The sequence below is a fragment of the Penicillium daleae genome, assembly GCF_028827525.1.
Source record: "Penicillium daleae strain IBT 16125 chromosome Unknown utg000009l_segment0_segment0, whole genome shotgun sequence".
In the NCBI taxonomy this organism is placed as follows: Eukaryota; Fungi; Ascomycota; class Eurotiomycetes; order Eurotiales; family Aspergillaceae; genus Penicillium; species Penicillium daleae.
Window position 1 is genome coordinate 534328 of NW_026623157.1, and position 26365 is coordinate 560692.

The window sequence follows — 26365 nt, forward strand, 5'->3', positions numbered from 1 at the left end:
GGGGTGGATGGGATATGGGGATGCCTTGGGGTGTTGTTCGAGTTGGAGGTTTTGTGTCTTGAGATATCCAGTAGAGAATACATGTTTACGTGTGACAAACTATATGGACTAGGATGGTATGTACTCTGTAGAGAGGATCTTTGATAGATTTTGAATTTCATATTCCCATTCGCTCCTCTAGTAGGAGCAATGCTCAGGATATCACCGTGTTATCAGAAAAGCAAGAATAAACACAAGAAAGAAAGAGAAAACACCCGACCCATGGACCTCTTGTGAAGGCTCAACGAAGAAAATGAAACAACCATCGCCGAAGCATCAAGAAGCCCGATAGGAAAAGCAAGGCACAGGATTGTAGCTGCACAGGATGACAGTGGATGGAGAAGAAACGGTGTGTCCTGGAGGAGAATCGGAAGGGTCCATGAGATCAAGCATCATCACCATCCTCGGCTGATGGTGTGTGCGTGTGAGATTATGAGATGGCGAGAGGGTGGAAAGGTGAATGGAGATGATAATGAAGATGAAGATTTTTAGTTGGAAGCCTTGACAGACTGTTTGACGACGGCATCTTCGGCTGAGATGTACTCGGTACGGAAGTACTTCTCAGAGTTCTTGGACAGCCACAGGGAGAACTTGGAGAGCTCCTCGCGCAGCCGCTGGGTAGCCTGGAGGTCCATGTTGGTCTGTGCAAGCAGTTCGGGGAGGAGACCTATAGGAAGAAAGATTAGAATCAAATCAGAAGAAAAAAGATCAGCAGTAAGGACAAGGAATCACTTACTGAAGAGACGGATGAGATGCTCAGCTCCGTAGACATCGACAGGGCCTTTGCCGTCGGGGGTATTGCCGAACTTCTTGCGGAACAGGCGATATTGAGGACGCTCGTAGCGGTAGAGCAGGAGCTTGTCGAGCATGGTGTCGAAGTACTCGAGAATGCCGGCAATCACCTCGTCCAGGACGTCGACATCAATGCGCATCTCCACGCGCTTAGGAGCCTCCTCGTCACGCCACTCCTGGAGAATCTGGCGGACGGGCTTGGGAGCAGGGAGGCGGATGACGGCGCCATTCTTGGTGACGCGCTCCCAGTCGTCGACGATCAGCGCCTTCAGGTTGTCCGGCATCACGATGCGGATAGAAGGGCGGGAGTGGAAGGTTTCCTCCTGTTCAAGGTCGGAGTGGACCGCGTTAGTGCAATTCTCATGAGAGGTAGTGAGGCTCGTGAAAGGACCAGAACGAGTGATTGTTCTCCTTTTTGGGTTGAGATATTCATGGGTGAAAGTTGAAGAGGGGGCAGGAAAATCCTTCTTGCGAGGCATGATGGCTGGATGTGTACTCGATGACGATGGAAACTAGCCAGGAGGAGTCTGGAAAGATGTGTTTGGGAAGAATGGAGGGAAAGATGGTTGAGATGGGGGGAGATGTCTTGATGTGGAGACCAAAAGTGAAGGAACAACGACAACGTACCTTCTCGATGTCGGTCTCACCACGAGCCCGCTTGCTAGCCCGGCCGGGTACCGAGTTGCCGCGCTCCTCACTGTCACGGACGGAGCTCCGGTCGGACATGGCGCGCTTCTTGGCCGTGGGCTTCGCATTCTTCTGGCGAGCAGCAGCCTCCACCTCACGGCGCAAGTTGGCGGCCAGCTCGCGGTTCTCCTCCGTGGCCTTGCGGAGGCGGTCCTCGAGAACCCAGTCGTCCCAACTGTGAAAGAAAAGTAAGCATATGATCTCTTTGATATCGATGGAGACAGAGAGCAGTCGATCATGAAAAACATGATGAACCGACTCTATTCCGGGGATCAGAGTGAAAGGGCATGATGGGCAAAAGTGAGAGGAGCACGAACAGACGACGCCGGGTCTGGAGACGGGACATGCGAACGAAGACACGATCCATGGTGTATTTTGGAGGTCTCAGAGGGGCGTGCAGAAGATGAAAGCAACGGTGTAGAGGGAAAGAGTAGAAAAGAGCAAACCTACGTGTTCTTCCAGCCCTTATAGTGGACTAGATACTCGAGGACGCTCTTCTTATCGGCGGCGTCCTTGTGCCGCACCTCTAGGATCTTTGCATCGTAGAGGATGTCGTGGTGGAAGCAAAGGACCTTTTCGTCCTTGCTGTACATGGAGGAAGCGGGCATGATGGAGAAAGGGAGGAAAAGAGAAAAAAAAGATGATGGAGGAAAGCTTGGAGGCGAGAAGACGAGAGAACGACGACTGTAACAGGCGCAGGACTAGCACTCTGAAAAGGTTGAAGAGAAGACGCAAGAACGAACTTCAACAGACACGCACAATCTTTAAATAAGAAATTCCCGTAGGCAGTGAATGGTGAAGCTGAAGTTGCCTGGGATAGGCAACGCCTGGTGCCTTTCGAGGAGGTTGATATCTCAGTCTTGCCAGGAGACAATCTGCCCAGGCACCTCTGGGAGAAGTCGGTCTGGTACCTGTTTGAAGTTCAAATCAAGTCCTGCCTAATGCTCAATTGCTGAAAGAAAGCTCTGGAACAATGGAAGCCTCTAGCGTGAATGTCGTGACGCGTGTCGGGCACCGAAGATGGTGAGGAAGTGCAATTCCAGCAAAGGCGGAAGTGGCCCCTTGGAGAAATCAGGTGCAAGGCGAGAGTTTTTGACAGCCAGAGGACAGAATAAAGTCCACAACTCCGTCCCCGATTGTGGAAATCTTTGTTGGGTGCACAATAAGATCTGTCGCACAGTGTTTCTGTGAAGTCCTTGGATTACTGTTGCGGATTCCTCGTTATCGTCTCCATCTCAACGTCAAACACGTGATATCGGCGCGCCTCGACGGGAGACGCGACGCGGCCGCTTCTCATTTGGGAAATATTCAACTTGCAATCTGACTCGATCATTATCGCGAGGACTGCACCGGACTGTATTGATTGAGGAAATCCAGAAAGATTGTGTTCATTCAATCATGGCACCTTCGGAAGAATCTATCCTGAGCAACTTTTTGCTCTCGCCAGCACCTCTGCCGACAGTCCTGTCCCTGCAGAAATTCACAGAGCTATTTCCCAAGCGACTGCGCAGTCATCCCCATATTCGGACATTGTACCGAGAGCTGCAGCAAGTCAGGGAGCATGACATGGACCGGGTCAATGAAAATATCGACCAGGAGATCCGACAAGGCGAGCGACAGAAAGCCGAACTCCGCAGGGCCAGACGTGCCGCGGGTGTTGAAGCTGCCAATGCTGATGAGCAGCGGGAGATGGACGTGGATCTCCACCTATTTGGCCAGAATTCCACCACACCTGATGCTTACCATTCTGCGGAAAGTCTCCTGGCAGCGATGGAGACTGCCTGTGCAAACATCGAGCGGGAGATATCCGGTATTGATCGAGAGGCTGCGGGCCTTTTGAAAGAGCTGAATACGACAGTTGGCAATTTGAGTGATCTTCGTTATGGCAAATTGCAGGGACCAGCTGGCACTGCTAATACATTGGCCAGCGAGACTATTCAAGGTCTGCAAAACCTCGAGGAGGCCTGTTACAAGGGCATGGGCTCTGGTCCTTCTTGAGTCGGCAAAGGCTTCGATTGTGGCGTGATAAATTATCCTCCTCGACGACTTCAACTTCTACAGCAAATTCGCTTGAATAGCTTGATCATCTGTGGTGAGTGACTCCTATGGTCATGACAAAAGGAGCTGAAGGCTGACTGTGCAGACCATTTGGGCCAGCATGAGACGAACTACCAACATGGAGTACTTGTTTCTCTATCGTGCCCTGACGAGAATTTCAAAGATGGCCGCCGTGTTTAGAAATAGACTGCTCTGAACCATCAGATCAAGGCCCGGTAGAGGATGGTCTGGAGAGAACCAGAAGACCCTGATCTCCCGGCTGCCTATCTGAACAGTATCTCCTCTGCCCGCAAAGACGTGATTCGACAAGCAAAAGACATCAGAGTCTGTACTGCGATATGCAAATCATCCTTCTAGGGAAAATGTACCTGAAAAGGGCAAAGGGGGCATAATACAAGGCAAGAAGAGGGACTCGCCACTGATAGTACACTATCCTATAAATATGCAAATTGTGTTCGCCACGATCTCATCATAACCTCCTATAACCTCGTAATTTGCAGTCCAAATATCATCACATCGAAGATGTTCTGCCCTCTGAAGCCCTTCGTAAACTCAGTCTTTCAAATGAATGTACTTTCTCTCCCCACAATTTTGATGTGGGGTCGAGCGACAGGACGCGACCCGCGTCGCGCCTCTAGCTTCGTCTCTAAACTCAACAAGACTTGAGCAACCTCCTGCGATAAGATCATCAACGGATCCCTTTCAATACCTTCAATCATGCCCTCAATCCCACTGCACCCGCGCTCCTCCGGACTCGCTCCAACCAAGCCCACAGGCGCCCCCTTCCACCCTGTCCACCCCGTCCACAACCCTCTGCCTCAGCTTCTCCAAACACCCTCAGGTCTCGCGCTCCTCGAACTTCAAGGCACAATCAACGTGCCAGCCTCAGAGACGGAACAAGATGGACCCGATGAAAACCAGGACCTCGAATCTACATCCTACGAAACCCCCATCGGCAAACTCATGTTCCCGGACTACTCGATCCACAACCCGGATGACACCAAGTGGATGAAACGGGTGTATCTCTATGTTGGCCGGTACCAGCGGATGACTGGAGAAGTGAAGAAACTGCCACGACCGATTGCGGTGCTACAGAAGAGGGCTGGGACAGATGGGTCGGAGGAATTGGAGGTGGTGGAGATTGTGCGGTATAAGGTGTTTTTCAAGAACCGACCGGAGCCAGTAAATGATGTTTGAGGCTGGAGTTGAAGGGATATATATGGAAGATTGATTGATGGATCTTTGGACATGGGCTGATGGATTCATGACTTGAGGGAGTATGCTCGCGCTGGTACAAGTCTGTGGAATGATGTTTCTGAGGGACTACAGTATGGTTATGGGCTATGCTGCGCCAATCGGTCCTCGCGGACGCCATCACCGACAGATACAACGGTACCCAGGCCATGAAACAGAAGATCTACAATGCCGCTCCGTTGTCCCGCGCGTCATTCCTCGTCCGAGTCCATTTCAGACTACGATCTGCTCGGTCTTGCTCGGATGCCCGTCGGGACAACGAAGGGATAACCACGGCAGCGCCGTGGCTTCGCCGATAACTGTGCAGCTCCCTTCATCTCCAGTGAAGATCCCCGGAATTGACCATGAGGAATGAAACAACCAATGTCCCAATGATATCAGCATTGCCTCTTTTGTCTTATCGCCAAGCCCAGGGCCGGACCCGCGGAAAGGCGGGCAAAAAGAATGTGTGACGTGAAAGTTTATGCAGGCGAGCCCGAGAAAACAATCCTGAAAAATAAGCTTTGTCCACTCTCCCTTAACCAGCTTACTCTCCTTCCTTCATTTGCCCAATTCCTGCCTTCTCCAGCTCAAAACTCCCAATTGACCTAGTCAATAACTCTCGACGGCGAGGGGAGATAAAAGCAAATTCCTCGCCATCGACCTCCCCTCCTTCACCTCCTAACCAGCCACCCGCTGCAAACAAACGCCGTCATGACCATCCCCGCCGCAGACGAGACCATCTTCCCTACAAACCTGGGCCCTGAATACGTCGGCTTCGACCATATCCTCTGGTACGTCGGCAATGCCAAGCAAGCCGCATCCTACTACATCACCCGCATGGGCTTCAAGCCCATCGCCTACCGGGGTCCAGAAACAGGCTCGCCCTACCTGGCCAGCTACGTGATTGCCAACGGCGATGCGGTCTTCGTTCTCACAGCACCGGTTTGCGGACCTGAATCCAAGACGGAGAACAATAATAATGCCCTCCAACGCGCGACGGACGAGGACCGCGCGGTACTAGCCGAGATTCACGAGCATTTGACGACGCACGGCGACGGAGTCAAGGACGTCGCGTTCCGGGTTACCGGGGACGTAGGCGCGATGTGGAAGCGCGCCGTTGAGAACGGGGCTGCTGCTGTGGCGGAGCCGAGGAGTGTGAAGGCGGATGGCGAGAGCGATGGATATATTATGAGGGCGTCGGTGGGGACATACGGGGATACCGTGCACTCGCTGGTCAATCGGGAGCATTACAAGGATACTGCGCCGTTTTTGCCGGGGTATCGGGTTGTTGATGGTGATGAGGATCCTATCAACCAGATCCTGCCGCCGGTCCAATTTCTGGAGATTGATCACTGTGTGGGGAATCAGACGTGGGGTGGAGTGGATCGGATTGTGCAATTGTAAGTTGACACTACCATTGTTTCGAGCAGAAGGTGGAAGGTGACTGGAGCTAACGAGATGTGGAATAGCTACGAGGAATGTTTGGATTTCCACCGTTACTGGACGGTTGACGACAAGGATATGTGCAGCGAGTACTCCGCCATGCGGTCCATCGTGGTAGCATCACCAAACGAGGCCATCAAAATGCCCATGAACGAACCCGCAGTTGGCAAAAAGAAGTCTCAAATTGAGGAGTAGGTTCTTCCCCTATCATATCTCGATACCCAAACCTTTAACCCCTCTTTATGCTCTATCTAGTGAAGGTTCTGACCATAATCCAGATTCGTCGATTACTACCACGGTGCCGGTGTCCAGCATATCGCCTTCCGCTCCAACGACATCGTCTCTGCCGTCACAAACCTGCAGGCCCGGGGCGTTCAATTCCTCAAAGTCCCCAGTACATACTACGCCGACCTGCGCCGGCGTCTCTCACATGTCTCCTGGACGCTGAGCGCCGACGTCGACGTGCTGGAGAAGCTCAATATCCTTGTCGACTTTGATGAGCGCGGGTACCTGCTGCAGATCTTTGCCAAGCATGTCGGGGATCGGCCAACTGTGTTTGTCGAGGTGATCCAGCGACGTGGATTCGATGGGTTTGGAGCTGGTAATTTCAAGAGTCTATTTGAGGCTTTTGAGCGGGAGCAGGCGCTGAGGGGGAATCTGTGATATCTGACCCTGTGTAGGGATTTGATATCTTGCTGCATAATACTTTAGACTTGTCGATCCAGTCATATCCAAATCATCGGGGCGGGGCTTTTCTCTTCTTTTGTTATGTGTTCAATCCAAGGAGCTAATAGAATCAAGTACCTTTCATGTTGATGCAGGTGCTCTTCGAACTGGTAGTATGTTCTGCTACACAGCTGTACAGGCGAAGGCTTGATCATGAAGTATTCAATCCTCATTACCCTACTACAACCTCCCCCGTTGGAAATCTCCTCACTCAAACGACCAACCCCCGGTCTTCTCCCCAAAGAAATTATCTGGATCATACTTCTTCTTAATCCCCCTCAACCTCTCAAATGTCCCAAACGACCTCAACGGCTCCTGATCCACATTGGCATCATTAATAAAAAGCGGCAACCCCTCCGCATTCCCACTTTCAACCACCAGATCCCTATAACTCGCCTGCACAGCATTATAATCCGCGTCACTCATACCAGGAGGCGTACTAATCAAATAATTCAACCAAAACCATGGCCCGTCCGGCATCTGCATCGCATTCCCGCCCTGCGCCTTACTCGCGTCCGTCAAACTGCGCGGCACGGGCTGGAAGTCCAACGAGAGCAGGATGTATTTGCCCTTGTTGGATTCGGCCCAGTCGCGCCATTTATCGAGGGCGTTGGCGTAGGAGTTGTTTTCGGGGCGGTGCACGCCGACGCGGAAGATGTTTGCGCCGCGGGAGAGTTCGGTGGAGAGTGGGATGGGCATGTTAACTACCTCTGGATACGTTTTGATACTGAGTGTGTTGAGCAGGTGCGGGATGGAGGTGAAATTGGCAAAGGCGTTGCCTGGATCAGGCCCGTCGTAGACGAGGAACATGATGATTGCTTCGTCGAGGTTGAGATTCAAGTCCGGCGTTGGGAGTTTCTCGTATGTGCCGATGATAGCTGCCTTAGGGTCGGTGTTGTATTTGATGAAGTTGCCGATAGCCTCGATGACGGTGTCTTTCTGCGGGAAGGTGTAGATGATATTTCCAGCGTATAGTTCGCCGATGGGCCGACTTTGTACGGTATACTTTGTGACTACGCCGTAGGCATTGCCGCCGCCGCCGCGGGAGGCGAAGAAGAGATCTGGATGGGAGGATTCTGATGCGGTGACGATCTCGCCGCTGGGCAGGACGATTTCTAGTTCCCGGAAGGAATCGCAGGCGAGACCGTACTGCGGCGAGAGATAGCTCATGCCGCCGCCGAGAGCGAGGCCGGTGCCTACGCCGGCGAGACGGGCGCCGACGACGGTGCGGTTATACTGGACGTAGTAGTCGTATAGATCGCCGAAGACACCGCCGGGTTCGTACGTGGCGAGGGTTGTTTCGGGATCGTAGGATTTAGCTGTCATATGGCTCATATCGAGGAGTACGCCTGCGTCGACGGAGGAGAAGAAGGTGTTTGGATTGTGGCCGCCGGCTTTGATGGCGAAGCGACTGTCTGCGGCGCGGATAGCTTGTAGCGCCGTGGAGACGTCTTGCGCAGAGGTTGGATAGACCACGCATGAGGGTTTGTAGGCATCTTGAATAGTGTTCCAGTACTCTAGACTCTCGATATACTGGAGGTTGAGCTGGCTGCTGACCACCTTTGAAGAGCCTAGCTGGGTGGTGATGTTGGCGCAGGCTGCGGGACCGGCTGCTGTTGAAGCCGTAGTCTCATGAATGAGGAAGGCACCTGCCAGCAGGGGGAGATAGACGTGTATCATGGTGATAATGCTCGAGGCCACCAAACTGTCATTGAGAAGAATTGCTCCCTAGGGGGCGCGTCGAGGCTTCAAATAGTCCACATTTCCATTCTAACATTGTCGCGAGGATTTCTATTTCACGTGAGTAAAGAACTGTATATTCAGGATGTCCATTGAAAAGAGGATGATCCCTCGGCATTTGTATACGATAGGAATACGGTGGACTCGGGAATGGGGATACGATGGGAATACGCCGGTTCGACCGACAACGAGGGGGGGGTTCACTTGGCCTCAACAGGGTAAAAGGGGCAGCGATCACAATCTCCAGTAGCCTCAGCGAACGACAACGCCATGATGGAGGGAGATCAGAGCCTAGATGGGGGGTCCGATTAACCTCTTTTAGGGCACACTCCGGAATTTATGCAGACATAATCCTTGGAGTAAGACTTGGTGGGGCTATCTTTTGGATGTTGGCAAATGAAGAAAGTCGGGCAAGTGTGGGGGATTTCGGGGCTGACGTAGATCCCCTGGGAGAAGGAGTTATTCCATTAATGCAAATTGATCCTGGGCTTGTTGGATTCCTCCTGTGAACTTGTTTTTGAGGTGGTTGATGGCATCTTTTGCTGCACGAATTAGATGACAAGCAGTCCTTTCTCAATTCATCAATTAGTGCGAGTGATGGTGTAGACATCACATGCGAATTCCTTCGTATGATCATTCATCCTTTTATGGTTTGATTATCCTCTCCATGAAGTTGAGACCAATACGTCGTCCTAGCTAGATCTAGTCCATTCAATAATAATGACTTGGTTAGAGTCAACCCTGCAGTGACCCAGCACGTGCACGAGTAACCCTAAAGACGCAGACATTTCGCCTGTTTAGTACAAGCGACTTGCCGATGCTTGCAAAGTAGTTTATCAACCACGCTTTATACAATTTAAATTGTACATAGCATATCGTAGAATGTCAAATTCTGTCAATCTCTGTATTAAAATAGGATCCATGTTGATGCGACTGCCTTATACTACGAAAACCCGGCATCGGCAAGGATGGCCAAGTATAGTAGTGAGTACTTTCCCACCGATGATAATCTTGATAACAATGATATCTACCTAGTACTTGAAATACCACAACATATATAAGAGCCCACTTCGCAGAGCATAGCTCTCCCTGGCCAAGCCTATGTACCGGAATTCCTATGCCACGTCCTGGCTTTCCCCTTCCGGATTAATACTCAGCCCCTCGCCGCTTTTGCTCGCTGAGTAGAACTGAGCACGCACCTGAGCGCTCTGATCCGATCAGTGAGCATGATGTAAGCTCACTGATCTGCTCACTGATCAAGTCTGACCCTCTCACTGGACAAAGAAAGCCCTGAGAGTGAGGCACCTTAATAAAACGCAACATGCTAGCCCTATCCACGTGAAACCCTCATTGTCTAGACTGCCCCCATGGTCCTATCGAAAAAATTATTGGCATCAATAAACCGACGTTGTATATTGGTACATTTGCTAGTATTCATTGCGCCTCGATGGAGCCTAATAGCTAATCACATAATCAGTCAATTAAATAAACTGCATGCTCCTGGGCACCCCTGCCTACTGGTTTCACGGTCTCCTGGATAGACATAGAGGGAGTGCTAATCTTAGAGTAATTATATGAATCTACCGGGAGACGGCAAGCCTCGTTTTTTTCAAGAGAGAGCCCTGCGGGCAGGGGAGTTGCGATCACCTTAGTTAGCTGTAGCTTATCTGTTTGCACCAGTGACCAGGATGTAGAGCTCCTGTGGCTCTAGAGGAGCTTTGCTTCCGTCCATGACTCTCTGACCCCGTTTTCGAAGTTGAGTGTACAAGCTCGTTGTTTTACGTTTTATTTTTTTCGGGGTCCAAGGAGCGGGGCCAATGTGATGTTGTGGCTCCTGTAGTCGTCGATATAGCTATATCCGTCGAATGGATCTAGTTCTGCAAGAGTGATGCTAAACGTGGACTCGATGAAAGAAATAGAAATGAGATTATAGGTAGATTCCATTTCTCCGTGTCATACTATCATACTCTAGACTACCGGCTGTCGTGATGCTCACCAGGAACTATAAGTCGTCGACACGTGACCGGATATCAATTTGATTAAGCATTTAAGGCATGCTTATTGAGACGACTAGTGATCTTAAGATGATTGATTCATCGACTTCAAATGATATCGCTTTTAAAGCCGATATTATGTTGTTGCTACCCCTTCCTCTTTATTGTCTTCAGTTCCTCCTGCCTCGTGTTCTCTGGAAGTTCTGTAGCTATACAAAACTAACTCAGCTCATAAACGTATTAACCACAGGCCCGAACGTTATGGTATTGCGTTTCATCTTGTAAAGGCGATGTATATGACTGCCATCTCCATGAGACGTACTTTCTTAATTCTCTAAGAATGATATTTTATCTATGAATATCGCTCACAGGCATCCAGATGCAGCTGTCTCGTATCCGTCCGCAATAACGTGGTTTATAGACAGGTTAAGTCTGGAATGTGCCAAACTTCCCCCACTACTCCGCACTGGATACAAAGAGTCTTGATTATTCTCTGGCTACTCGCTAATAGAACTTCATACTAAGTTTTCCAATTGTGTGAGATCAGGTCATAGAGGCAGCCGTGACTAGACAAATACGCCTACTGAGACTAGTGGATCTAATCATTTCGCAGTATTATCGAGAATTCCATCACACTACTGGTAGCTTCCACTTACTAAATAAACATACCGTCCTCTATACTCTTAAAATACTCTTTCAACAGCATAATTTCTTACTTTAAGATCCGGTATCTCATGAGGCGTGATCACATAGTTGAATACATTCCTTCGAACCCGCAGTGGCACCTCGATATTACGAACAACCTACCACCCACGCTATGATGCCTGTGGCCAGTACCCTAGTTCTAAGAAGTTCTTGGACCTTATTGTCATTATTTACAATATAATTTGACTGCCATAAACCTCAGTATAGGCTCAGGCGTTTCGGTTGAGGTTCGTAAATTCTTTGATCGAGATTGGACGTCGCTTGTTAGGTTTCATTTCTTACGCACGTTGAAGTAATTTGCACAGTTCGGTATTTCTTCAATTTCCATGTTCTCCTTGTTCTCCATTCGTTCCGCGTTGGAGGGATCGTATGGTGTGGACACAATACATTTAGAGTGGATAGAGATCCTCAATCTCTCAACATAATACTAATATCCTCTCGAACAAACGACAGGGGAGAGATGTTCAACTTAAAAAACGACCTGGCGCAACGCATGGTATATCATTCAATGATAGCGCGACTTCTCTCTATAACTGGCAGGGATGTGGTTCAAACTTGGTCGGTCCACTCGCCCATCAATACGACTAAAATGAGGGAAGGGCGTAGGTGGCCCAAACCCCGGATCGTCCACAGTAGCCTTGCTAGAACTGTCTGGATGTCCATTTTAGTTGGAATATCAAATTACGTGGAATGTTTGTTTGATATAGAGATTGGGTTTAGCTGCCCGGAGACATTAGGCATGGCATTCTCTACCATTGTTCCACTGCCAGATAGGGATTTTTGGGAGCGGCCCGTACTTGCATGCCTACCTACTTGCTTCTGCCTTCGACTTTCAGTCTGTTACCTGAGTGTGCCCTTCTAGTTTGATTTTCATTTAGCTATTTTCGGCCCGAGAAAACAACAAAGGATGACTAGGCAGAAATATCCTAATAATGCCTGCCTGAGACTAAAGCAATGTGTATAAATAAAGATATCTATATAGGCATCAGCACCTATGTAGAAGGAGATTGGTGGCATCTCCGTCCACGAAACCATCATGACCACTGTGAGTGCAAAAGAACCAGATATGATATCCCCGAGTGACTCACTGCTATCATGTAGTACCTTCAGAACCACGCTATCTACAGCGAAATTGACCGCATTGGACCTCGTGACCATGAGTCCACCATGTACGGAATATGGAATGCCATCCTAGCCCTGCAGTTTCCTGTTGCCCAGGGATACATAATCCGTCCCCAAGACCGGCATACCTCCCAGAGTGGCGAACAGGGCTTTTCAGATCTTCACGTCTTCCAATATCGCAACAATGCCACTAACGCCGACAAATTCCTCATTGTGCAATGCAAAAGGGCTGGCACCGAAACCCAGAACGCTGTTTGGGAGCAAGCCGTTGATCAATTGAGTCGGTACTTGAGCGCCACACACGGTAAACGTCGGCCCGCAGCTCGGACTCCTGTCTATGGAATAGCTGCTGTTGGCCGGTATGTGCGCGTGTACAAGTACAACGATGTCAACCAGATGGTTCTTAACTGGGTACCAAAAGGTATGCGTTGGAAAATGTGGAATTTGAAGGATCATCCTCAGCAAATCCAGCGAATTCTGGATCACATACTCAATAACCACTAGCGAATAGCTTCATATCTATGATGAAGAGTTGTTCCCACTTATTCAGAGTCGAGTTATGAAACTTAATAAAACATCCTAGTCAATAATTCGCAGTACCTACCGTGGGTACCTATGTACAGTAAGCCTGGCTCTGAATACATGACCAATCTTCGGAATATCCCGTCCAAATTTCCTACACCAGGTCTCAACTTATCCTAGCGTTCCAACAAGAAAATCCAGTCACCTTACCGCCTAGTCGCGTGAAGACCGGAAAACGACATTTAAAGTTAAAAGAAATACATATAACGCACAAGAAGGGAAGAGAGGACTAAGAGGCCAATCTTTAGAAGGCAAGGGTTCTACTTGAGATTAGATATACAAGGGTCACATGACCATGAATATAGAGAGCATTCAACACTTTTAGGCGACGAGCATTAGGAAGAGGGAAGCGTAAAAGTTTCCAGCATTTCAAGTAATCTGCCTCAAATTTAACGTTGACAGCGATCTTCGTAAGGCCACTCAAGGTACTGACTTTCCTTTTTATACCCCACGAGTTCTTGAGGGAACTCGAATCTATAGTCAAGTTGTTACGACATGCGACGCGCCTGGACCCGTTATCCGAACAGAGTAAAAGACCAAATGTTTTCAGAGCGTATTGTACAGGACCGATATAAGTAGCGTACGTAACGTTAGGAGACCCACGAGCCTAACACAAGGTTTACTAGCCCGGCTAATCAAATTCCCCCGACCCCGTGAGTCAAGCATTCATAATTGCATCAGTCCATGGCACCGACCCAGCATTTTTCTCTGCGAAGAGGGATCATTGAGTAAATCTGCTCTATTTCCATCAACTACGTATCCCATTCTTGTGGTCATTCTATCCTTAGACATCGTTATGGTGCGCCCAAGCCGGAACAACCCGTCCACTGAAGGTTGCCCCCTACCGCCGACATGCCTCCTTTGTCAAATGAAGATCCCAGATACTTTCAGCTATGGAATCGCGGGACATCCAGACCATAATCAGTTGCTTAAAGATCGGCAGCCTTGGAAAAGTTACTGGAGGACCAGTCATAAACATGTGATGGTGCCCTCAGCCAAAGTCGAAGAGGCAGACTTTGGTGATTTACCTCGACTATGGTCATGTTTCTGTCGAGCTAGTAAGTCACAAATGATATTATTCTATATTCCGAAGTTTTGTAAGGACTAACTAGTATATCTAGTAATCAAGGAGTCGGAGACTAAGTATCGTGTAACGGGTGTTAATGTCGCTCAATCCGGAACAGATTCTGATCTATACAACTTTCCAAATGACCCGAATATCGCGAGAATTGGCGGGAGAACAAACGCCCGATACGATCCTCAAATATTCACTAAATGCGCCGCGGCGGCGGCGGGAAGACAACCAGCTGTGCATAAAGGGAAGCGACTCGGGTTTATTATCCATGCTCATTGCTGGGTGCTCTTTAGTCGAGCGATTAAGATATCACCGACTGAGATCAAGCTCGAAAAATTTATCAAAGCTTGCCGATCTCACTGGCGCAAGTCAAAATTAGAGATTCTAGTCGATTACAATGCGTCCCTGTCCATGAGCAGGCCGAACGAGGCCATACAGGAGCTTGAGTTCGAGTGTGATATTTATCAGAATCCAGTGATCATCCCAGCTCTACAAGAGGTCATTATCCACGCAATCGAACGACCCTTTGCGACTACGTCCCGGGTATATTTCAATAAACTTCCTACAGAAGTCAATTTTCTCATCTCTGAGTGGGTCTGCCCGATTGACTATACCTCGGACAATGTTCGAAACATGCGAAATATGCTCCTCGCATTCAGATGGGATCTACCAGATTGGTTTTGGCTAAGGCGGCTATCGGAGGATTTCTTCTTTGAGCTAGATATTCTCAGAAAGACTAGCTCTCCTCCACCGTCTCAGATGAATTTGCAGATATTACGACTTGATGTGATGCGTCTCACCTTTGATCGAACATGGTATCCTCACTGTGGACTGGCAAATCGGCAACGTATACACAGGAATATAGTTGCGATTAAGAGGGGTCTAGGAGGTACTTAAGGGAAGTGTCTTGCAAAAAGGATTGCTTCAGAGGTGAAATCTATTTGCTTTTTATAATTGGCTCCGTCGAATGCGTAGCGTTTAAGTTACTCCCGGGGTCAAGTGTTTGCTCTTTGCTTAGCTGAATTTAGCTGAACGTTTGTAAGATTCTTGCTTACCATACGTCGTGCATCTTGAACCTAAATGGCCATTTTGTTCCCCCACCGCGTCGGACAGTATAACATGTGTTATAGACTCACAATACTCCATAGTTACAGGCGAAATCATTTCCGATTTTTGGCAGCAATGCAAAATGATTGATAATATCATCGCAAGTCTAGTCAGCTACGCGCTATAGCGACAGAAATTGAGCAAACAGGTCCCGATTCCCTTCTATCTACCATTCATACAACTACAAGGGCCGCGGGAGTGGGTTCTAAGCAACCGTCTCCTCCCTGCCCATCCACAATACAGCTCTTCCGCCGGGGCTCCTCTTCGCTATTTGGCTCCTCCAACGTTCCCCTTGTTTCCCCTCAAGGACTGACACCGAAACAGATGCCGTGGGAGATAATGCGCTAGCTCAGAAAGGGTTCAGATCAATCTCAGAATCGAATAAGCTATTCAAATAGCCAGACCCCACAGTTGACGGCGACGAATGCTTGCACGAGTCCGCAACGTGTAGCATAATCAATCACAACTGTATTCAATGCTATGAGTTCGATGGGACGGAATGGACGAAGTAGAAGGAGTGGATGGAGCGGAATGTGGATGGAGTAATTAGCCTGAGCTAAATCATCTACTTAAGAGGAGATCGCGGATGTAGTTAGGCCTTAATGTTCGAATGTGCCTAGAGTTACCGATAAGCCAGGAACCAAGTCTATATCAACGGAGGTCTAAGAACGTGTAGTCTGTGGACGGGATTATATGGATTTGTCGAGATACCACATATAACCGCATAGACTGAAAATGTCGCTCATGAAGCATTTTTGGCCTAGCGGTTATCCTGCATCGTCATCAGAATATTATATCCGAACTTCGAAGTAAGCCTATATAGGCCTATAAGGACCTAACTAGCATATATAGGAGGATCTGTTGGTGATGGGCTCTCCATACGGAGAGCGTGTCTTTGAATGAGAATGACAGTGGGCCTGACGGCTCAGGCCACCCACTAAGGTCATATAACGAAAGACTTTAGTTAGGTGACAGATAGTCTAAGATTAGAGGGTCAGGATCTAAATCATCTAATATTGGTCTATAAACTTGAGTGTCGACTGACTGTTCAATAGATGCCCTAGATAAATCCTGAGTAATCAATCCGGGACAGATCAGTGAGTAGCCAATCACAATCACTAAGCAGTCTCTGAGTAATCAGTGAGTGCTCACTGATCAATCACGTGATCACACCGAGCATATCAGAGAGTCGGAGCCTCGACTGAAATCTACTCGGTGAGCTTGACTCTGAGCGCCCTCGTAAAACCGGCGGCAGCTCACAAAGGAAAGCCCCACTTCGCAGAGCGTCGCTCTCCCTGGCCAAGCCTATGCATCTCCTATTTCCGCTCGGTTATTCGCGCCTCGCCGAGTGCGGAATTGACACGCTCTCTCTACCCACCAAATTCCGCACTCATCTCCAGTAAACCATTTGAATAACGACAATCCCATAGTCCCAGGAGTACAAAATGTAAATGTTAACACAGTTAAAACTAGAGTAACAATACCAATGGCTTGTGGAGTAGTATCTCCAATAGTACCAGCACCAGCACCAGCAAATACCATTCTACGATCCGCCAGGATCCGTAGTACCCCACGAAATATCCAGTCCCGCCACCCGCCCACGATCCACAGGAACCCCGGAAGTAACCAACACCGACGGAAGAAATATAAAGAAGTCAAACGAACATAACTCCCCAATGCCCCGCGGCCTAGAAAAGACCATTCACCTCTTCCCTCGCGCCTTTCCTTCTAGATCTAGATCTATATCGTCGACCTTCACAACCCCATTATCCAACTCCGCTCCCCCCACCACCCCCACTACCATCACCAAAATGGCCCCCATCGAGCGCATCACCCTCTTCAAAATCCCCAAGGAGGAAGACCGCCAACGTCTACTGGAGCAATACAAGATCCTATCCAAGACCGCCACCAAGGTAATTAAAAGAAATAGCAAGACACGAAACTCCTGCTTCAACTGTACCACAACCTTCTAACACGGCCCCCTTGCTCCCACAGGACGGAAAACCATACATCGTCTCCGCAGCCGTAGGCCTCTCCTACGACGACCCCCGCAACAAAGGCTACAACGTCTCGGTGAAGACGACATTCGCCTCGCTCGAGGATATGAAGTACTACGATACCGAGTGTGAGGCGCATAAGGCGTTGAAGGCTGTTGCGGGCCCGGTCAAAGAGGATGTTCTTACGACTTATTATGAGAATATCCTGTGAAGAATAATTTGTGGATTAAGTGGGATTAACGAGAGAGGGAGAAAAGGGCTGGTGGAACTGGTTTGGGTAGGAGGACCTGGAGGCATGATATGATTTCTGTGGTTGGATGGGTTGGGTTTGGTATAGAGGTATGGATTTGGATACGCTGTCAAGGACCGGGTATAACCAAACCAAACCAAATCAAATGGAAAAAGCTCATAGTCAAAATCTTACTTCCATTACTTCATTAGGATGTACACTGCGTAGGTCGAGTATGCGGGTTTCATTGAATCGGTCATGCTAAAAGCCAGCGTGGCAAGGGAAAATAGCTAGTAAGACACGAGCGAAAAGAATGGAAAACAACTCAGGGTATGATAACGCATCAAGGTCATCCAAGCGACATGCTAGACTAGCTAGGAAGCAAAACACAGGACTATCACAACCATATAAGATTCGTTCGTAACAGGTTACAGAGTAATGTTGAGTATGTAAGTACAAGAGTCGGCCAGAGGAATCATGGCAAGGCCGAGAGACAGCGCAAATGACACGCAGCAGAAATCGCGTAGAAAACAAGCATCCGGCCCATAGGCATGGGGTCTTGCACAGCATGGAGGAGGATCCCAGATCCGGCGCGCCTGGCTGTGAATGAGAAATATACAGGGGAGGGAAAGGTTTGGACCTGACATGGTCCGACGTGAGATAAATGGTGGGTGGTAGAGGTGGGAGTGTTTAGTCCAGGGCGCGGCGGATGTCACTCCATTTCTGGCGGAGAGTATCGTGTTCTTCTGAGATCTGGGATGTTTTTATCAGTTTGACGCCAAAGAATAACTACGAAAAAGAAGTAATGGCTTTGTACATACCTCGGCCCACTTCATCTTCGTAGCCACCAGCTCCTTCTCCATCTCCGCTATCGAGTCCTCCATCGCACGGTTCTCGTTCTGTACCTCAATGTTTCGCTTCATGATACGGTCCATCTCGGTCCGTAGCTTCTCCTCCACCTCGCCAGGCTGCTTATCAACTACGTTCTTCAACTGGTCAACTTGCAGTTTCAACGCGTCATTCAAGTCACGCAGCTCCTCATTCTCCACCTTGGCATGCACCAATTCCGAGGCCAGCTGCACATGCTCCTTATCCGATGCCTCGGAGCGCTCCTCCAAAAGTCGTAGCCGGGCGGCTTGTGTGCTCACAGTATGACGGAGGCCCTCTAGCTCGGCTTCACGCTCTTTCTCGGTGCGAACCTTTTCCTCCCACTCGCCGGTATATGAATTGATCATCTCCTGCGTCAGAGGCACGGCACAGGCATCTTGCACCATAAGGTCCGCACGGTATGTCTCCTTGTCAGCAGCGCCAGAGCTTCCGAAGAAGCCTGACTCCAGGATGGAAGAGGCAGAGGGCTGCTTGTCGATGTATGCATCAAAGAGACGCTCCTTCAGGAAAGTCGTCAATACACTCATGTCCTTCATTTCCAGCAGTGCCTCGGCATTGCGACGCATGATGGCAATAGAGAACTTGAGAATCGTGACCTCCAGGCCTTCCTCAAAGATCAGATCGTAGATGCGGAGGACCAGCTGCAGCGGGAAGCGGTAGGCGAAGAGAGTCAAGAACCATTGTGTTGCGTACAATTGCGGGGGCACACCCCGTCGCCGGAGGTGGCAGTAGAGAGCGGGCTCTAAATCTTCCAGTAGTCGCTCGAACTGGTAAAGGCTGCGGTGGAGACCAGGCATTTCCGAGATGAACATTTCACGGAGTCGATACTTGTTCATGAGTTTGACAAGCAGTTCAAAAGCATCGGCCTCGTCCATCTGTAGAGTGGTTAATCAATCATATCAGGGCAAGAAAAAAACCATTGTCGTCAAACTTACGTTGAACAACAGAGGCATGATGATGAAATTCATGCCTTGAGCATACCCCACGGCCTCATCATACAACGCATAGGCCTTGCACAGCCCGAACAGGCTTTCTTGGCTGCCTTGCGAGACAAAGTATTTCGAATAACTTGTCCGAGCACCCAAGTCTCTTCGGATAGTCTTCTCCAACTTCGACAGTACAGAAGCCTCATCCTTGGCCTTCTTCAAGCGGGTACTCTCACTAGCGGCCTGCTCTCGGGCCATCTTCTCGGGATCTGTCTCCTGAGAAAGACTGGGAGTAAGGCTAGTTGATTGTGTCCCGGAGCCCGAGTTGTTGGATCGGATAGAAGAGCGCGATGACGGAATAGACTCTTTCTCGGCCAGACTGTTGATCTGGACGCTCGGCGTTCGCTGGTCCTTGTCTGTGCCACGGGCAACCAATTCACGGTATTTCTCCTCCAACTCGCCAATCTTGCAGTCTGCCAAAATCTGCCAGATCACACCACGGATAGTCTGTGGAATTCCTCGCTTGATAGCGGCATTCAGTTCCTCCGAGCTGGCTAGGGCCTGTGGACCATTGTTGACCAGCTGTTGCCAGAGATCCCAGTCCACCGGTGTAGCTGCGTCAGTTGCAGATTGTGAGAATCCAGACACGGTCCCAGGGGCAAGACTAGGGTTGATGGTCGACGGGGGGACGCCTCCAGGAGAGGTTGCTCCAGAGGCAGGAGCAGCAGGAGCGACCAGGATACCGTCTTCACCTTCTTCCGGAATGATTGGAGGGCTAGCACCAGAATGGCTGATACTCGCATGACCCGAACGTATGCTACCTTCGTCGTTCTCAGGGAGAGTAGACTCCTCCCGCATCCGCAGAATCTTAAACTGGTCCTTCAAACTATTCCGTCTCGGTTTTTTGGAGTGAATGCTCGAGGCATCTCCATCCACCAGGTCCAAACCGCTCACGACGGTCGATACCGAGGTAGAGGTGTTTCTTCGGCCACTGGGGGGTGGAGACTTGATGTCTTTGGCACTGGTCGAGCTGCGGGAAAACCATGCGAAAGGTCCACTGGACTTGCGGGTCGGGGGAGGTGGAGGGGCCGCAGGAGGAAGGTTCTTGTTGACTGGGGGAGCTCCCCATGGCAAGGAGGGCAGGCTTCCAGATAAGCCCATCAATCCAGAGCTTGGAGACGCCACCTCATCCTTCGGAGGCACTGGAGGCGACTCCGACTTGAGCTCGGGCGTTCCAACCTGATGGGTGAGATGCTCGTCGTCCTTGCCGGTTGTCAGATTCACCTCGTCCAGCGAAGATGTAGTAGATAACCGGTGGGAGGTGAGCAAGGGGGACTTCTGGGCCACGTTTCTCCTAGGGGTCTCCTCTCCTTCACCCGCCTCGTCCGCTTCCACCGGAGTGAGTATTTGATCCCGAACGTCCTCTTCTTTCATATTCTCTGTGGTGTCCAGCCTCACATCCTTGATAGGAGTGTGCACAGCTTCAAAATCAGCCTCGGCATCGGCCGTAGCTTCAGCCTCATCCTGTCTGGCGTTCTTTTTGTTCTTCTTCTTATTTTTCTTCTTTCCGGACGATTCACCTCCGTCTGTGGTCTCGACCTTCTGCTCGTCCTGCGATTCAGAAGTGAACGATGGCTTATCTGTGGTTTTGGGGGAAGCTCCTGAGCCGACCGGCGGGCTTCCAGTTAACGACCGCGTGGATGAAGATATAGGAATAGAGACATTCAAGTGCTCGGGGACTTCAGGGGCATCGTCGAAGGACTCCTAGCGAGCCAAGGTAATTAGCAGTGTGGTGGGCAGAGGGTGAAACACGTAAACACACGACAGTACTCACCCCTGCGTAATCGCTGCTGTTACGGTTCGACGACATCTCGGTCTCAGGAGAGGGGAAGGGCAATCAGAGGGTGCGACACTCCATAAGACCCGGGTAAGCTTGTTCGAGCTCAGGTCATAGAAGAGAAGAAAAATAGGGGAAGAGACAGAGAAGGAGTGGAATGAGCCAGCGTGGAAGGAATTCGGGGATGTCAGTTTGGAGGAGTCGATTGGAGGGCCAGGCACGTCCCGCGGGTGATTGGGCTGGTTGGCCTTTTTGCGGGTGGGGCCCCTTTTCTTCTGTCGATCGGCTTGTGCTTTGATTGCAGATGTGGCATTTCGATTGTAGAATGTAGGATTCTTGGATATAAGACATAAGATACCGCGCAGAGAGTATATTCAGGGACTTCAGAATAACACCGTATCTACTACTTTATTATACAGTCTCGACTTCAGCTAGCATGCTTAAAGTGATGACATGCTCTTTCGTCCCAAAAAGGGGGCCGAGGGATGTACCGCGGGAAAGAAAAGCAAGTAAACTTCGGAGAATAAAATTAAATCAAGATTCATACTGGCAACGTCTCTTCGCCAGGTAACGTCTTCTCAAAATCAAGCCACCGCTGTTTCCGCAGCGGATCGAGTTGCTTTAACTCTGAGAGCCAGCTCAGAATCTGTTCTCGATCCTCGGTGGATAAACGACCGGCCACCTTCGAGATTAGCAAGGTACACTCGATCAGTGCCTGGTACGTATACTTGCAGTCCTCGGCCCCATCGAGCATCTCCTGGATATCTTCGATTTCATTTCGCAGATACTGAAGTCGCTCTGACGTGCTCAGATTCGGAGCCATAGTCCGGGGGCGACTGCCGGGTCAAACACACACATCAGATTCTGGTGATAAAACCACAAGGACTGGTCATAAGGATCAATCAGGGCTTGATGAATGAGAGTCAACTCTGGGCAGAAATGAAATCATAGAAAGTCAGCCAGAGATCATAAAAAAGAAACCCTCCGAGGCAACACAAACTCACCGTCGTCCAACATCTTCCTTCGCTCCTCGTCACTGGCCGACTGCTCCTCAAGTAGTCGCTGGATAAGCTTTGTACGGTAGTGCCACGCGGAGAAGTTGGACAGATTGGCGCCGATCATCTTTTTCGCATACTCAAATTCCTTCTGGGTCATGCTGGCAGCCTCGGCGGGGGTGCCCAGTTGCTTCAAGGTCTCCACCACTAGGCGTCGATATCCCCAGCCGTGGAAGTTCCGACTGTCCAACGTCAACATCTTGCCCACGAGGACCAGCTCCTCTTGCCAGAACTGGCGAGACATGGCCAATGGGAGCAGTCGGCGGGCTTCATCCAAAAGCCACAGGCGGTAGTTCCAGATCCAGTAGCATTTGGGGAAGCTACGTAACAGAGGCATGAGAAACACCAGGTCGTTTTTGATCAGCTCGGCGACCTGGTTGCTGGATTCTCCTTCGGCACAGTTCCCAGCATCAACAAACTGATGCCGAAGGACTTGTCGCCGGTAATTCCACACGGTGTAGTACTCTGGGTTGCGACTCAGCAAGTCGGAAATTCCCTGAAGAGTCTCGACCGTATATTCATGTTGGGCCACCTAAACCGAGTTAGTATTCCCATACAACTTGAAATTGAGTCCGAGGGAAGAAGCATCATTCATTCTCTCACCTTCTCTGACACCAGGCGTTCTAGAGATTTGTATTCATCAATCTTCTGTAGCTCTTGCTGCCGCTCTTCTGGTGTCTTTTCCACCGGTTTGAAGCGCCGAACTCCATGCTGCAAGTCTGTTAATACATATTTCCAATGTATCAGTGATACTCCCAACTCACGCTTGCCATTTTGAATGAATGTTTGCCAGCCAGTCGGGGAAGTGTTGAAGGGAAACAGCAACCACCGCTCGGCATCCCACGATCGGCATCACGTAATCACCGCTCCGATTGGAAGGCAGCTGCTGTACGATGGATTTACTTCCAACACACGACACAACTCTGGACAAACTGCTCGACAATCGTACTGCCTCGACCCAGAGGCATTCAATACACTCATTTTTTTTGTTCTCTTTCAGACCACTACTTGAATTTGTCTGACTCTTCTGCACCAGTTATCGCATCCAGCATTAGCCATGGTGGATTCGCGATGTCACTCTTTCGAGGATACTTCTTCCACCAGCAATCACCACATAACACTAACCTCCTTGTCCCAATCCGAGTCTTCCCAAGATGGTGGATCTCTCATATTCACTGAATTTGCAACCATTAATCTACGATTAACCGACTCACCAGCCAGCTCTCAGAACTCTCTGCTCCTCAGACCAACGATAAAAGCTGCCAACATTGTGACGCACTTACAAGAGAACAGAGGCGCAACCTCTCCCCCCTCTGGCTCTCCACAACGAGGTCGGAGGCTATCCAGGGGGACGCCAAATGGGAATGCATCACGAGCGGCTTTTCGAAGTCCGATCTCGCGGGACAGGTTCATTCCAAAGCGGGAATTTGGCAATCAATCGTCAACGTCCTATCGTGTGAATAAATATCCATACCAGCTGTCTCCTCAAGAAAAAATCCTCAGGCAGCGTCTTCCCGGAGAAGACCCGTTTCTCTCATCACCTCGCCAGTCTCCAACTTCTCCCAGCCAGAGGTCAACCCCAACACGGCCTTCCCAAACACCACACCACCGGCCTCATCTTGTCACTGATTCCCTTGCCTTGGGTGGTGGTGTTGCTGGCAATGAATTCATAAGAAGAGTCAGTGCAGGGGCTGTCTGGGGTGTTGGCGGAGCTTCTGCAGTTCTCGGACAGCCTCCGATGGCCATGTCAAATGGGACGCGGAGCATCTCCAGTCGAGGCGGAGGATCTCCGGCTTTTATGGCAAGATTTTTGCCCAGAATTACACGCCATGACGACCTGAACAAGCATGAGTCAAGACTTGCACTCGCCCTGGATATTGACCCGGCAACTAGGCTACTAAGTACATGCGCAGCCCGTGAAGAAAAGTCTCCCAGTCCAGCATCACTAAACTACGAACGATACTCGCCGTTTGTGTGGAAGGATAGTGCCTGGAAGAAAGTCGAACGGGCACACTGTAAGTTTTATGACTGACTCTTTTCTTTCTCATAATGCGTTTGCGTCTTTACACTCCTTGCTTCGCAGCTGGAGTTTATAGCCGGGGGACCATTCATAATCTGTACCAGTGACTATCTATATGCCATCTACTGAATCGGCTTATTGGGTGAGAGAGACAGCGCTTTTAGTGTTGTATAGGAGTTTAACTGACCACAGGAGTGCTTCTCAGGGCCGACGAAGCTTTCCAGACAAGAAGTCGTTCCACCCAAACCTTTTCGGATCTTGGATGCGCCTTTCCTACGAGATGACTTCTATTGCTCGACTCTGGCCTATTCATACACAGTTGGAGTGTTGGCTGTGGGTCTCGCCCAGTATGTCTACCTCTGGTCCGAAGGCTCGGCTCTTGATCATCCACCATTTGGAGATGTTCATCCCTCAAATTACGTGACCTCTCTTTCGTTCTCTTCTGAAGATGGAGGTCGGAGCATCCTCGCCATTGGCCGTCAGTCTGGTCAATTATCTCTCTGGGGCACCTTTGAGCCCAAGGTTCGCTTCGAGATCAGCCATCCCAATAGCATTTCTTGCGTCTCATTCAAGCCCAAAACCACACGGAGAATTTCAGAAAGATACAACAACGTGATAGTCAACGCAGAAGACTTGGCTGTCGGGGACGAACTGGGCAGTATCTGGTACTACTCGGTTGAGTGGCCGGAGATTAGTAGTAAATGGAGTTGGACAGGATCCATGACACTGCTTGCGAAGATCTCGGCACACTCCCAGCAGATATGCGGAATGGCGTGGTCCCCAGATGACCGTCTCCTTGCCACGGGCGGCAACGACAATGTCTGCCTGCTGTTTGAACTGCGTGAAATTGTTCATTCATCTTTCACTGACGCTTCCACGTTTCCCGTATCAACTGATTCATCTGGTGGTGTGGGCGTACATCCCACTCCAAGCCTTAATCTGGGTACTATGCCGCGACAATCGCTTAACCGACAGCGTATCGTGAGCGATCTTCTCCCATCATGGTTTCACTCGCCACCTATCAGGCCTTCTATGGCAGCTCCCCTTCTCAGCCACGCAGGCACTCTGATATCCGGGAGGGGTAAAACTGTTTTGATTCCTTCTAACCGCCAGAAGTACCGCTTGTTGCACTCGGCTGCAGTCAAGGCAATTGCATTTGCACCGTGGCAGCCATCGCTACTAGCAACAGGAGGAGGGTCTAATGACCGGTCAATTCGATTTTGGCACACTCGGACAGGAGTTTGTCTCGCGACAATCAACGTATTTGCGCAAGTGACTAGTCTGATCTGGAGCCAAACTCGGCGTGAGATCGTTGCAACCTTTGGATACGCTCAGCCCGATCACCCAATCCGGATCGCCGTCTTTGCGTGGCCCAGCTGCGCCCAGGTCGCCGTCATTCCTTGGGGCCCGTATGGAACCAGCTGGGATGGACCCGAACAACCCAGCTACGACTGTGGACGTGCATTATGGGCAGTGAGCTATCCAGGGCGAGCTCCTCGACCGCCGAGCATCACACCAGATAACTCTGACATACTCACTCCACCGGCATCGCGATCGCCCACTCCTTCGCCGACACGATCACAATCTACAGAGCGTGGAAGTGGCCCGACCACCAGACGGCAGAGAAACTCGCGCGCCGTTCGGCCAAAGGAGAAAGAGGGTGGGATGTGGTGCTCGCGTACCATGCAAGAGGGATGCATTATCGTCGCATCCAGTGACCAGACCGTCAAGTTTCACGAAGTCTGGACGGGCCGTCGCACGAGTACTGGATCTGCTGCGTATGGCCTCTTCGGAGGTAGTGATATTCTCGAAGGCATGGAGGGAATTGAGAAGTTGGGTAATGAAGTCATTCGCTAGACACTGCACACGGTCTGTCGTCTGTGCTAGTATTTGTTAGTATTGTCTTGGTTGCTCTGCACAGTCGTGTATTCTTACTTTTGTTGGAGGAGTGTTGGTATAAGCAATTCGTCTTTGGTCGTTGGTTTTGGCCAAGGTCTGTCCATTCATGAGATACGGCACGTTTTCATTGGCTTGGGCGCATTATTATGGATTCGACTGGGAACATAAGCCAGTGAACTATCGTTCAGCGAAGAAAAGAATGTTGATC

General features: G+C 50.0%; 12 protein-coding genes across 12 annotated transcripts; 8 read left to right on the forward strand and 4 right to left on the reverse strand.

Annotated features, from left to right (window-relative positions):
• Window positions 1-527: 527 nt before the first annotated feature.
• Window positions 528-2126, reverse strand: N7458_011399 (Chromatin modification-related protein eaf3; the record flags this gene model as incomplete). The annotated part of the gene is made up of 4 exons (XM_056914781.1): window positions 528-706; window positions 776-1154; window positions 1459-1693; window positions 1969-2126. The coding sequence occupies 4 exons, from the start codon at window positions 2124-2126 to the stop codon at window positions 528-530; spliced, it is 951 nt and encodes a 316-aa protein (XP_056759535.1).
• A 790-nt stretch (window positions 2127-2916) lies between these two features.
• N7458_011400 (Cnl2/NKP2 family protein) lies at window positions 2917-3516 on the forward strand (the record flags this gene model as incomplete). The annotated part of the gene is made up of 1 exon (XM_056914782.1): window positions 2917-3516. The coding sequence occupies one exon, from the start codon at window positions 2917-2919 to the stop codon at window positions 3514-3516; it is 600 nt and encodes a 199-aa protein (XP_056759536.1).
• A 777-nt stretch (window positions 3517-4293) lies between these two features.
• N7458_011401 (Ctf8 family protein) lies at window positions 4294-4773 on the forward strand (the record flags this gene model as incomplete). The annotated part of the gene is made up of 1 exon (XM_056914783.1): window positions 4294-4773. One exon carries the CDS (start codon window positions 4294-4296, stop codon window positions 4771-4773), a length of 480 nt encoding a protein of 159 aa, XP_056759537.1.
• Window positions 4774-4919: 146 nt separating this feature from the next.
• N7458_011402 (uncharacterized protein) lies at window positions 4920-5129 on the forward strand (the record flags this gene model as incomplete). The annotated part of the gene is made up of 1 exon (XM_056914784.1): window positions 4920-5129. The coding sequence occupies one exon, from the start codon at window positions 4920-4922 to the stop codon at window positions 5127-5129; it is 210 nt and encodes a 69-aa protein (XP_056759538.1).
• Window positions 5130-5523: 394 nt separating this feature from the next.
• Window positions 5524-6918, forward strand: N7458_011403 (4-hydroxyphenylpyruvate dioxygenase family protein; the record flags this gene model as incomplete). Its single annotated transcript, XM_056914785.1, has 3 exons — window positions 5524-6212; window positions 6282-6446; window positions 6534-6918. 3 exons carry the CDS (start codon window positions 5524-5526, stop codon window positions 6916-6918), a joined length of 1239 nt encoding a protein of 412 aa, XP_056759539.1.
• Window positions 6919-7188: 270 nt separating this feature from the next.
• Window positions 7189-8661, reverse strand: N7458_011404 (FAD-binding oxidoreductase; the record flags this gene model as incomplete). The annotated part of the gene is made up of 1 exon (XM_056914786.1): window positions 7189-8661. The coding sequence occupies one exon, from the start codon at window positions 8659-8661 to the stop codon at window positions 7189-7191; it is 1473 nt and encodes a 490-aa protein (XP_056759540.1).
• A 3926-nt stretch (window positions 8662-12587) lies between these two features.
• Window positions 12588-13046, forward strand: N7458_011405 (uncharacterized protein; the record flags this gene model as incomplete). Its single annotated transcript, XM_056914787.1, has 1 exon — window positions 12588-13046. One exon carries the CDS (start codon window positions 12588-12590, stop codon window positions 13044-13046), a length of 459 nt encoding a protein of 152 aa, XP_056759541.1.
• A 946-nt stretch (window positions 13047-13992) lies between these two features.
• On the forward strand, window positions 13993-15096 carry N7458_011406 (uncharacterized protein; the record flags this gene model as incomplete). Its single annotated transcript, XM_056914788.1, has 2 exons — window positions 13993-14182; window positions 14246-15096. 2 exons carry the CDS (start codon window positions 13993-13995, stop codon window positions 15094-15096), a joined length of 1041 nt encoding a protein of 346 aa, XP_056759542.1.
• Window positions 15097-17117: 2021 nt separating this feature from the next.
• N7458_011407 (Dabb family protein) lies at window positions 17118-17514 on the forward strand (the record flags this gene model as incomplete). Its single annotated transcript, XM_056914789.1, has 2 exons — window positions 17118-17219; window positions 17302-17514. 2 exons carry the CDS (start codon window positions 17118-17120, stop codon window positions 17512-17514), a joined length of 315 nt encoding a protein of 104 aa, XP_056759543.1.
• Window positions 17515-18222: 708 nt separating this feature from the next.
• Window positions 18223-21216, reverse strand: N7458_011408 (putative GTPase activating protein (Gyp5); the record flags this gene model as incomplete). Its single annotated transcript, XM_056914790.1, has 4 exons — window positions 18223-18285; window positions 18354-19295; window positions 19356-21110; window positions 21181-21216. The coding sequence occupies 4 exons, from the start codon at window positions 21214-21216 to the stop codon at window positions 18223-18225; spliced, it is 2796 nt and encodes a 931-aa protein (XP_056759544.1).
• Window positions 21217-21724: 508 nt separating this feature from the next.
• On the reverse strand, window positions 21725-23011 carry N7458_011409 (Rab geranylgeranyltransferase BET4; the record flags this gene model as incomplete). The annotated part of the gene is made up of 5 exons (XM_056914791.1): window positions 21725-22019; window positions 22040-22112; window positions 22188-22770; window positions 22842-22949; window positions 23003-23011. 5 exons carry the CDS (start codon window positions 23009-23011, stop codon window positions 21725-21727), a joined length of 1068 nt encoding a protein of 355 aa, XP_056759545.1.
• A 284-nt stretch (window positions 23012-23295) lies between these two features.
• On the forward strand, window positions 23296-26115 carry N7458_011410 (WD40 repeat domain-containing protein; the record flags this gene model as incomplete). Its single annotated transcript, XM_056914792.1, has 2 exons — window positions 23296-24253; window positions 24464-26115. 2 exons carry the CDS (start codon window positions 23296-23298, stop codon window positions 26113-26115), a joined length of 2610 nt encoding a protein of 869 aa, XP_056759546.1.
• Between the last annotated feature and the right edge of the window lie 250 nt (window positions 26116-26365).